Source organism: Cyanistes caeruleus, chromosome 7 (genome assembly GCF_971803275.1).
Source record: "Cyanistes caeruleus chromosome 7, bCyaCae1.hap1.1, whole genome shotgun sequence".
Taxonomy (NCBI): Eukaryota; Metazoa; Chordata; class Aves; order Passeriformes; family Paridae; genus Cyanistes; species Cyanistes caeruleus.
Window position 1 is genome coordinate 19231004 of NC_141707.1, and position 12668 is coordinate 19243671.

At 39.7% G+C, this 12668-nt stretch overlaps 1 protein-coding gene and 1 long non-coding RNA gene across 2 annotated transcripts in view; both read right to left on the reverse strand.

Moving 5' to 3' along the window:
- The window catches only part of AGPS (alkylglycerone phosphate synthase), a 75311-nt gene extending 66135 nt beyond the window's left edge, over positions 1–9176 (reverse strand). The window contains exon 1 of the mRNA XM_086898029.1: positions 9148–9176. Coding sequence (XP_086754155.1) covers positions 9148–9161 — 14 coding nt within the window. The 5' untranslated portion in view covers positions 9162–9176. The remainder of the gene's footprint in view (positions 1–9147) is intronic.
- On the reverse strand, positions 1971–7766 carry LOC111932049 (uncharacterized). Its single transcript, XR_015289344.1, has 3 exons — positions 7678–7766; positions 2661–2726; positions 1971–2050 (listed from the first exon to the last, which is right to left on the reverse strand). It is a non-coding gene; the product is annotated as an uncharacterized LOC111932049 (long non-coding RNA).
- Positions 9177–12668: the final 3492 nt, after the last annotated feature.

Here is a 12668-nt window from a genome sequence, read left to right on the forward strand (position 1 = left end):
GTCAACAGCAGAAACAAATGCAATTTGCCAATAAATGAGTATTGCATGAACAAGTGTTAGGTAAAGCTTAATTCAAGATTTTATTGTACACAACAACACTCTGGAGACATTAAAAGCCTCTTATGAAACTCCTCAATTGCAATAACAAGAGGGTATCCCTTTATGAAGGAATGGAAGCTGGCTCAGTCGTAAGAGCTTCCAAGCAAAATTGGCTGCTGGGGAAAAGCACATAAGAGAGCTGGCAGCCTGAAATATGTGGAAAGCTCAGGGCTCTCGGAGGAGTAGTGCAGACCACTGAAGTGGAACAGGCTGAACAGTATCTAAAATTGAACAGGTGCCTTTCTGTGAAGAAACTAACAAAGCGGACAACTGTTTGGCGTGACAATTGAGAGAAAAAATATTTCCACTGAGAGGCATCAAATTAGGGGATAGGTCTCTGGCTGAGGAGAAAATTGCTTAAAGAACTGTAAGGAGTTGAACCTTTCCATGTGTAACTTCAGAGGAAGTTCATTCAGAGCTTCTCTGGGCACCAGTGGGTAAAGAGAACTTCAGTAACAAGCTTTCAAGGCCAGTACCCAGAAACCTCTTTGGTTTGGTTGAGTTGAATGCTGGAATTAGAAGGTGTAGCTAAAAAGTTTTGGCTGCCTTTCCTATAATTTGGTTCTGCAAACATGGTCTTGGTACATAGTAAAAAGAGCCCTTAGAAAAATAGTAATATTTCAGAGTATAAAATAATCCTCCAAGTCATTATCCCTATGGGATGTCTAATGCTGACAAAATTCTAGACAGTCCTCCTTTCTCCTGAGGAATGTTCAGGTGACTTTGCCTCTCTGTACATAAAGTCATGGTCCTAATGGGCAAGTCAGATTGAGCCAGGAGATCCAAACTCAGCACCAAGGCTCATTATTTCTGGACACAGCTCTTCATTTTACATAGTTATTAGGAATTAGATAATGAAAAAATATATATTTATCTCAAGCAGGTGTGATATAACTATTTCCTATTTTTCTCTCCAGAATGGTAATATTTGTTATCGTCTGTTGTACTGCACCATGGAAATCCTCCCATTGTGAATGGAGATGAGTGCACTGAGCTTGACCAATGTTTTTGACAGAAGGTGGAATTTGGGGAATCCTGGTCCCTGAGTCTACTTTTCTTGTGGACATTATCTATGAGTAAAAGTATCACCATGTTCCCAACTCCTCAATCACAGCAGCTCCAATGAAAAGTAGTCAGATTTTTCATGGTGGGCCACTCCTCTTGTTACAATTGGCCTGTTGCTGTTTGTTGTGGCCTTGCGTTCCCACGCATAAATCACTGGGTTAATACTGGGACGTCTTTTCCCTCTCCCTTTCTGTGTTTGCATAAGATTGAATTTGGCATTGATTCAAATAAAATAATTCAGATGCCTGGTATTTTAACTACGGCTGGGTGTGGGTTCATGACTAAAATAAAGTGTATCAGCTAGCAGTTTCAGTCATTTGGTCTATTCATCACAGTAGATTACAGAAAATGTGGCATGCACAGAATTATGTATGCACTTTTCAGCCATCTAAAATGGAGTATAAATTGAACATGTCATGGTTCTAGGAGAGTAATTTATATTGAGTACAAGCTGGGGAGGGACTAGAGCCAAAACCTCAGATCTAAATTACTTGAGTTCCAGGGAAATTTTAATCCAAATAAAAACTTCAGAGCTGTTCATTATATAATTAAGTAAACCAACAAGAGACCATATCTCAGCACTCACTCCCAAGCTAAAGAATTTACCCCAAAATTGAAGTTTTGTGGTTAAGTCCACAGATGCTTAATACTGACTGTGATCACCGTTTGGAGTTACTGCCAGCTGTCTGTTGTAACCACCCCACATGTCTCTTTTGGCTTTGCATATAACCCTGTTCTTCATAAATGAACTTCTCCAGCCCAGTAATAGTTCCTCATTGAAAGTATGTTATGAGGACTCACAAACCTGTATTTTTTCATGCATGGACCATTGAAGTTGGTCTCATTGTCTTTTTTCATTGCAGGTGCCACCAATAATGTCTCAGGACTGAGAGGAGAAAGGTAAACACTGTTTTTTCTTGCTGCTTCTGCATGATCTTCCCAATAGTCTGTTTCATCTTCTTTTGCCTCTAATCAAAACCCAGCTATTATCACGGCAGTAGTCAGCCCACGTAGACATTCAGTGAAATCCCATCTTCAGGTAAAACAGTTCTTACTTTTCTATTCAGAATCACTCTTAATCTAACCTTCTTTTACCAGGTATAACCAATTTCCACCACATCAAACATAATCTACCCTTTTCCTACAATAAAATGTAGCTGTAATAGCCCACCCCAAGATTAAGTCCTCCCTTCCCAGTATTTTACAAAAGCACCTCTTTGACCTGACCCAACACAAATCAAAACTAATGTCTTTCCCGTAGTCCAAAATAACTTCTTCTCCCCAGAATAAACTCTTCTCTTGACATTAAAATGTAATGACCCCCACAAATTCAGGAAGTCATGGTGCAGCAGAGTGACTGTAGTCCTAAAGATACTTTAACCTTTTCATTCACTGCAAGCATCATCCTTCTGCCTGTCGTCAACCCACAATGTAAAAGGTGAGGTCTGGACTAAGAGGGATGGAGCAGGAAATGTTGGCAGGCTGGAGATTTTTACCTTCTGGTCCAGCACAGGCACACAGGATCCAGGTGAGGCTTGAGATCTGATCAGAGCAGGCAGTTACTGGGGAAAAGGATATTGGGGGTTATCACTACTGCTCATACATTCCCCAAGAAAATACTGATGGTCATAATGAAAGTAAAAGGCATTATATTTAAAGTAAAAAATAATATGCCTGTGAAGCCTGCTGGCAAATAGTATCATTGAGGCCAAGTGCTTAGCAGGATTCAGTAAAAGGTTATACATACATATTCATACATTTGTGAGGGGAATTAGATTGGACCTGATAAAAATTCATAATGGATATAAATGTTCACAATTCAGGGCATAAATCAGCCACCAGCCTGAGGTTAGAAAATAACTTCCCCTACAGTCAGGCTATTACATAATTATCAATTATACTTGCAGAGGGGGGAAAGGAGGTTGAAGAATAGGGCAATTTCCTCAGAGACATCTGGGAATTACTATTGGCAGACAACTAATTTAGATTTTATCTGGTATGGAAGTTCTTATTACATCAAATAATGTAATTTAGAATTAAAGCATGTGATTTATTTTGTATTTTTTATTCTTCATGTAATCAAGTTCATGCCTAAGGGTAACTGCAGGCCTTTCCATTACAAGCCAGCCTAAGTTAGTGAAATTCACTGCGCTGTGTTTTCTCACCAATTCTCCTTAAAAACAGCTTCACATTTTGCAAGGAAATCAGGAAGATTCACAGCAATTTAGGTTATCAAAGCTAACCAGCTAATACAGCCAACTTATGATCTATATTAGCAGAGAAAAAGTTATATGTGTGAACTGCAGCACCATCTCATTCCAAAAAGTTCTCATTTTCATTGTTTGCACAGTAACCTAATGAGACTTGCAAAAGTCCTCAATATCTTGATTTATATCATAGGGGCCTACCTTTTTTGCTTGGTATTATCAGCTCACCTAAGCAAAATCTCATTGAACTCAAGTTCAATGGATTTGTTTCCATCAAGCAACACACCTCCAGCTCTTGTTGCACTTGGAAACAGTCAGTGAGCTATGTAACACACACTGCATGCTAAGAAAAGCAGCCTTTATGACCTTGCAAACAGAGAGCTTGATGGAAAATCAGATTTCTAATCAATTGATTAAGAAACTGCAAATGAATATAGGCAATCCTTTATGTTTGCTGCATTGGAAGAGTAGCTGCATTCTGCTATAGTTTCTGGAACACATGATACACTTATTGCAATTACAACATAAATTATCACCACAATAGATGTAGAAAGCTGAGAAACATCAATTAACAAAACATCTCACCAATTTTCACAAGAAAAAGGAGTGGTACTTGGCATCAATCTTTCCTAAGCATAATTTCTGTTCCTAGTGAGTACTACTAGAAATATTGCACAGTGTTTGCTCAACATCTGGAAAGTTCTAAGGCCACAGTCTAAAAATACTGTGGTCTTATTAGAAATTTTTTACCGTGTAAACTCTACAGAGTGTAAACTCCATTCAGACAGATTTATAAAAGGAATGGCTGATGAGAAGGCAGCAGATGCAATGTAGTAGATTTTTCTGGAAAGCTTTCAAAGCATATTTTGTCAAGATTTGAGAAATGCATTCCAGCTGGCTTTGCTGTGCCAGCTGTGAGCTGCCGAGGACAGCCGTGCCCTGAGTGCCCAGCTCAGCGCTGGTGCTGCAGTGCCGGAGCATTGCCGGCTCCCTGCCAGCTGCCCCCGTGTAACGCAGGGCTGCAGAACCAGCGCCAAGGCTCTCTAGCAACAAACAGGGCAGCTCCTTTGAGCACAATTAGCTCTTAACAGTGGCAGCCTTATCAGCCCTGCAGCTGAATCAAAAATGAGGATTACAATCGTTTGGGGTGGCTCGTGTTGGGACCATTTGACACCAGTCTTGTGCCAGTCACATCTGCAGTTCTGTCGTGTCTCCTCCTGTCCTGCTGCTGCTGCTGCTGACACCCTGCCAGCAGCAAGCCATTTCCCTGAGATGCTCTCAGGCTGCTTACAGCCCAGCTGCCTCTCTCTGCCAACTACCAAACTGCTGCTCCAGCTCCCACATCGGCTTCTCCTTCTTCAATGTCTCCTTCTTATGCTGGAAACCCCAGTATGTACTGGGAACCTCAATACAGAGCTGCAAAGACACAGAGTACATTGAACTGTGAGGAGATGCTTGGGCTGTGAGAGATATAGGGGTGAGGACTGGATTTTTTTAAAAATATTTTCAGCAGGATTATGAAGTAAACTTCAGAACACTGCTGACATTTACAATTGTACGTCTCAAAAATCTGCAGATACTGATGAAGAATTATAGATGGGGTGCAAAGAAATTATGTGCCCAAAAGTGGTAGTTTTGACCCAGAATAAGGCAAATTGATAAATAGTGTACAAATAATCCAGCTAACTTTCAGTGGAATAAATAACTTGAAAAGTATGAACTGGAAAAGAAAATTATGGGAAACTGTCCTTAGCAACTAGATGTGAGTTTGCACAGAATATGGCAATGCAAAAGAGCAATGTCATTTTTGACTCCACATGAAGAGCTGTAAAATCATCAGGTTAAGTAATTTTATTTTTAATTTAGGCCTAAAATATTCTGTTGTATCCCCAATACTGTCAAAACAAAAAAAGATAAATGAGAAAAAATTCTGAAAAAGCCAGAAAAACAGTAATTGGCAGGAGGCCAAGCTTATTTGGAAATATGTGCATATGTTTAACTTGTCCAAACCTTTAGGGGTAATTAAGGGGAACTATAATAGTGGATAACTTCTTCTGGAATAAGCTACTCATAAATAGAAAATAGAAAAAAGTGGTTAGCAGGTCATGGGCTGCCAGAGATACCAACACTGCTTTGTTAGCTGCTGCTGCTGAGCAGCCACAAAATTACTCTGGTAGCAGATCTCTAGAGCACATAAAAACCAGGGTTGAATTTACATATTCTGAGAATCAAGCTAACATTTTGTTTTCTCAGAAACTCACTCCCTGAGACAAACCTCCCATGTTTCTAACAGGTATTTAGATAAAAATGAGGCACGTGGTCCAGTCCAGTGCTGAGGACCACACTGATTCTTTGATATTGCTTCCTATTCAGATACAGTCTTCATTACTCTGGGCCAGAACCTGTGTGGCTGCTCCAGGAGCAGCTCCTGCAGAACAGTATGAATAGAGACAGCAGATTGTTTAGGTTTTAAACTTGGTAATGACGAACTGCCTGCTGCATTAGCAGAATATATGGGGCATGACAAGAGGCTGACGGAGTAAACAGTGTTTTATATTCCCATGTCATATGACAATCAGGAGGAAAATCTAAAAAAAAAAGGCCAAGAAAAAATTAAGGGTGGTAAAGCAGCCAGCTTGACCCATTCTCTATGAAAATCAGAACAGTAAATAATATACAATCTCCCCTGTGAAGCAAACACTTTTTTAACAGAGGACACACAGAATGAAAAGTTACAAGATAAGGAAGGTATTCCCTAGAAGAAATTATCAACAAACCATAGATTAAAGACAGTTTTTGTTAAGAGTTCTATTTGTATAGATTTAGTATGCTAAAATACTTTGATAGAACAGATATCCTACCAATACTTGTATTACCTCTTGCATCAGAAAATGAAAGTCAAGGGGACCTCTGCATTATTCTCACTTTCACGCTTTCTGGAATTTCTTTTGGGTGTGGAAGAGGCAACAAAAAAACCCATGAAAAATTATAGTGTGCACTTCAGAAAAATCTAGGCTCCTGGGAATGCTGGAGAATTTAAAGGGAAAGAAAGGCAGGCAGGATCTGGGTCAGCTCACCTATGGCATAATTGTATTCCAACACATGTAGGATAGTGGGAGGTTCAATAGCATATCAAACTTGGGGTTCTGACTCTAAAGCCCATGATGCTTTTAGAATCTTTGTAAAATGTTTATTTAGAGGTAGTCTGGCTTCAGCAGTTGAACTCACAAAACTTAAGTATTTTAAAACTCCTCCCACTATATTCAATGCAATGCAGGATGCATTCATTTCTATTCACACAACTGAGCCTGTATTGTAAATAGTAATATATACAGGGTCATTAATTCTGGAATAAGTTCCTTTATCTATATTAGCATATTTCAATATTTATTTCTAGAACAGTTATTCTATTCTGGATTTATTCTAGAACTGTCTTGGCTCCAGAAAGTCATAAAGTATCTTCCATCTCTGGCATATTGATATTGTAGTTTGCCCTGGGTAAAACAAGCATTAGAATTCTAGTTGGACTGGGTGCATAGATCATATCATTTATTATTTGCAGATGCCAGGACATTAAAACTTTCAATTGTTTTCCCACCAAACTGAATAAGGCAGTTTGTTAATACAATTACCTCTGTATAATTGGAAACTAAATCAATGATGACTGCATGATTTGAATGCTACTTTAAATAATTTCATTTTTATGATGCTGTTTTGTTGCACAAGGTATCACCAAATAGCTTATTCATTTTCCTGCTGACTGTGATTTGAGTTTGCGTATTTCTCTGTGATGGAAGAAGTGCATTTTCAACCTTTCTAGTTTTCTGGGATAAAATGTGCATTGCTTTTAATTACTTAGGCTGACACACATTAACAGTAAAAGTCCACAGTCCACAGTGAGTGAAACAAGAGGGAAGGACTGGAGGAGGGTGGACTAAAACTTCCCTGGAAAAAAAAAAAGCAGCCACGAGAGGTCTTTGGCAAAGCCCTTAAAGGAAAATAAAACGTGGGGTAGACAATGTATGCAGAACTGGGGTGTTATGAAGGATTTCCCCATCTCTTTTCAGGGGAAGATACCTAGTCACTGCCTGTTTGCCTCTGTTTTAAAATATTTGGACAGGCAATAGGGAGAAGGGCCACAGACTACTCAATCTGTCATGGCCTGTTTGGATCTCTCAAATTCACAGGATAATGTACTTTGAAAATTAAACTTTATTTTATAAGCTCATTAGTAAAGAAAGCAAACATGGTGAAGAAGGGCTCAGTCCCCTTTGTACAAACTAGTCTAGGTCACGAATTCACTCACCACATCAGTCATGAGGTTTCTAACTCACAAGTTTTCTATTTCATAACGTGCAATTCATTAACTTGTAACTTGTGCACTTTGCATAGGAAAATACCTATCCAAGGGTGAGAGTGTTCATCCTTCCTCCATGGTGACAGTGCAGGTGTTCCCTGTGTCACATGAGAAGTACAAACATTAGTGTTTTATCAACACTGTTTTCATCACAAATCCAAAGCATAGCACCATATAAGCTACTATGAAGAAAATTAATTCCTTCCCAGTCGTAGCCAGTACAATCTCCACACCGTATTCCCTACTATTTAGGTCCCATATTATCCTCATCAGTCACCTTCCTCTTCCCCATCCTTTGATATTTTCACAGATATCATTCCCTGTAAAATGTCCATAAAATGCCTGTGAAATATCCATTGAATTATTTAGTCCAGGATGTTAGGCTCCATCTGTTCTGGTGGTCACTCAGGACCAGAGAGCTGTTGTGTTGTGTGGAGTTATTGGGCACCAAAGCCAGCTCAGGTCGCTGCTGCACAAGCCCCACTTCTTGCAAGGCTTGTTCTCCATTGGCAGTGGTTCCTGCCACAGTAATCCTATCACATGCAACTCAGATCATAGCTTATAATAATTTAAAGGTGTACCCATAACAGGGACATTGCTGGTCCCTTTGGACTCCTACCCTTGCCTCTGCTCCAGTGTGGACTTATCCAGAGACTCCAGTGCCTTAGGGGTGGACCAGCTCCAGTGTGGACCTACTCATGGGCCACAGTCTCTCCAGAGTACAGCTAATGTGGCCTGGCCTTATGCACAGTCACTTTGAGGTGCACCTCCTCCAGCACAGCCTTATCCAAGGGCCACAGTCTCTCTAGGGTGTACCTGCTGTGCCATAGACATATCCATGGCCACAGATGCTTCTGCTCCAACATGCTCTTATCCACAACCACAGACACTTCAGGTTGTCCTGCTCCTGCAGGGACTTATCCACAGGTCAGGTCCCTTCAACTGAAGCTGCCACTGGAGCTGCAGCCCAGGCCATGGGCCAGCCCAGGCACATTGCCATGGCTGTTATCAAAATGCTGCCAGCCACAGCTGGGTAGGATGATAAGCACTACAGCAAACAGCCAGAGTGAAAAGAAGCCACTAACAAGCTCTAGACGAAAGCGCAGCGTGGCAAGGACAGCACCCTGACAATTAATAGCTAAATAGCACTAAAAGCTATAAATTCAGTCTAGAAAACTCCGACCAAACCTGTCTTTACCTCAAAGCATTTGAGCCCCAAGTTGGTCACCAAAACAGGACTGTCATGGTTTAACCCCAGTGGGCAGCTTAGCCCCACACAGCCACATGCTCCCCAGTGGGATGGGGGAGATAATTAGAAGGGTAAAAATGAGAAAATCTGTGGGCTGAGATAAAGAGAGTTTAATAGGAAAGCAAAAGCCATGCACACAAAGCAAAACAAGGAATTTATTCACTTCTTACTGGCAGGCAGGCATTCAGCCATCCCCAGGAAAGCAGGTCTTCACTACAGGTATGGGTGACTTGAGAAGAGAACCACCCCCAGTCCAAACATCACCCCCTCCTTCCTTCTTCTCCCAGCTTTATATGCTGAACACAACGTCATATTGTCTGGAATATCCCTGTGGTCAGTTGGGGTCAGCTGTCTCAGCTGTGTCCCTTCCCAGCTCCTTGTGCAGCCTCAGTCAGCTCCCTGTTGGGGCAGCCCGAGAAACAGAGAAGGCCCTGACACTTTGCAAGCACTGCTTAGCAATAGCTAAAACATAGGGATGTGTTATCTTTTATCTGTTTTAATACATTGTTCTCAAGAATTTTTCAACTTGAAAGCAAGTTGATTTCTAAGGTTAAGTCATCAGGCTGTAACGATACAGAAACTCTAACAATCACGCATTCAAATCATATCAATGCCAGTTTATTCTACAAGATGAGACAAGTACCAGCAGAAGATCAACTGCTCCTGACTCCTCTGAGTCAAATTTAAAGCTTTCCTCAGGAAGATTAAGGTTTTATATTCTACTTATTCATATTCATGTACAAAGTCTTAGCACTTCCTGTATTTCCATGGTTCCCAGGAATGAAATCATAACCAATACTTAATCTCTGGGATGTGGGCAAACATTGTAAGCATATGCTAACTATTTCACTAGTCCTAGAGACAGGCTCTTCTCCATGAAGACATGAAAGAGCCAGTACTGTACTTCAGATTGTATGTTGATCTCATCTAACTTTTAGATGGTAGGGGTTAGGGAAGATGAATTCCAGCCATGGTGGCTGAAAACATACCATCTTATGCCAATTAGCAAGCAGGGGTCTATGGTCCAGCTCATGACTCTGTGATGTAACATGGGAACAGAACTTGTGTCACATGTGATGCTAGTTTCAGGCTGCTTGATTGAGATCTCTGTAACACAGAGGATGTCTTCCTACCACTCAGTGAAAAATAAATGTTGCTTCACTGATTCCTTTCATCAGTGTTCTTCTAGGAATATCACAGGGACTCTATTTTAAAATAAAATTCTTTATTAAAAATGTAACATCAAAAAAACTCAAAATCCCAGATCCTCTTCTCATTACAGTTTCGGTCAAAATAGTCACTGGTTGAAAGGTCAGAAATTCAGTGACTGAAGCTGACTTGGCAAGTCAGGACTTGTCTCCCGACATTTCTCAGAGGTTTGAAAGTTGTTATTTCAACAGATATTTTCTAACATGCCCTTTAATCTGAAGGTACCAAACTAGCAAGTTTTTAAAAAGTTGGTTTTTCAGCAGTAGATGGCACTATCAAGTTTCACAAATATTGTAACATTAATTAATATAAAAATTTATGCTCATAAATTATTTTTAAAGAACATTAAAATATATCAGTATAAATTCTGATAATGAAACAAATACTTTTCTATATATTACAATTGAGAAAAAATCTAATGCAAGAATAGGAATGAGAATGTCAAATATCAAAATAGGCAACACATAACATTTAAAATATGTGTCATAAAAAGTTCTCTGTCCTCTTTGTAAAGTACCACCTTGAGTTGTTCTTGAATATACTACTTCAGCTACTTTGAATTTCCCAGAAATTATGTGTATCTAATTTGCATATAAACTGTAATACTGCAATAATGAGTGTCAATACCTCTTGAATAAGTTATGTACTTTTTATAAGGAAAACTGATCTATAGAAACAGGATTATGGCAAGTGGAAAAGAACATTCGGATTTTTCTTTTGCAGTCAAAAGTTTATACCTAACAAGCAGAGACTAGAGCAGTACGTGTAGAGCCAGATTCCTCCATGTATATTATTTGGAATTATATCCCAAATAAACTCCAGGATTAAAAAGATGCAATGTTCATTTAAAATATTTTCTTCAAAACTTTAGTATATAAAAATCTGTAAAGGGCAACTCACAAATAAATCTGTGTTTCCAGGTATTCCAGATAGTCTGATGACACAAAATAACAGTATCACAAAAGCACTGCAGGTTTGTTTCAGAAGCTCCCAACGGCATACACCTCATTCCTCAGCAGTGTACAGCAGGAATAATCCAGTGCAATGCAGCATTTTCATTAAGCTGGTTTTTGGATGACTGCCTTCCCATTAGAAATGAAGTGCTGGTCTGCCTGAGCATAAGGTGTGAAGATAAGGAAAGGGGAAAAGAAATTAAGTAAGGAACACAAATGAAATATATAGCCAATGCTCTTTTATCTACCCGACCAGAAAATGTCCTTGCCATTTTTTTTTCACCCCAGGCTCCAAGCAAGCATACTCTCCAAGCTCTGAATACTACTTCTGCACTATGATACAACCTATGCCAATGCCTAGAATTCACACTTTCTTTTATTTTGTTTTCTATTTAATAAAGCATGCCTAAAAAACACTTTTATAGCTTCACAGCATTTTTTTCATGAACTGACATTGTGTATTACTCCTTTTGTGCTAATGCAGTCTGCTAATTGTTTCTTTTATAATACTGAAAAAGTCAAAACCTCGTACTTAATAAAAACATAATTTGAAAGGATCTGGCAGCAGCTGCATTCAAAAGGTTTTTTAACTTACTACAGCCCGTTTCCATTTCTCCAGAATCTTCAACAAGAGTACTTCTTGTTGGGTTCACTTGGGCTCACTTTCAGACCTCAGAATGAAGTGGTACTACAAAAACAATATGCATATACTTTAAATTTTGCTGTTTGTTTTCCATTACAAATGATTCACTGTCACCTTGCATTCTACCTCCATGGAATCAAAGCCATAGCATTATAAGAGCTGCTTCAATATACCTAATTCCTTCAGCACAGCTTAGACCTCCACAACGTGTTTAGTGGCTCCATGGATATGCTTTAACTAAACTTTCATTATAAGGGAAGTGCTTCCACTACATCTTGTACAGTTATCAAATATGCATATAAGAAATCTACCTAAATTACAGGTTCTTCTTCCTTCCGAGGGATGTATCAGTTTCATATGATTACACACACAGCTGCAACATGAAGGTGCAAAGAACTTCTAAATTATTAGAGATGTATCGGATTTATACACTTGTGCTATTTTTTAAGTTGTAAAGTCACAGTCTTGTGCCTTGAAGTGCAAACCTGAAAATGAGATCTTCACGCTTGCTCTGTTTAAATGGCACCAACAGCCCAGCAGCTGTGCATACCCAAAGCAGCGCCTGAGAGAAACTCAGGGCAGCGCTCTGGCTGCAAAGCACAGAAACGAAACACCCACAAAGGCCTAGGGAGATTTCTCAGGTTTAGTAAGAGTGTCCTAATTCTGCACTATTTGGTTCAATTAGTCATTGAAAGTAGCCTCAGAAATGGGCTCAAGGAGTGGCCATCTGAAAGGTACATACGGTCATATGCCAGGCTACACACAATTGCAGCAGACCCTTTCCAAAGTGATATTCGGTGCACTGAATTGATTGACTGTTTGACTTTCAAGGGGAGTTCAGCTTGCTGAGTAAAGGAATTCACCATATAGCGACAGGTGCTTTAAG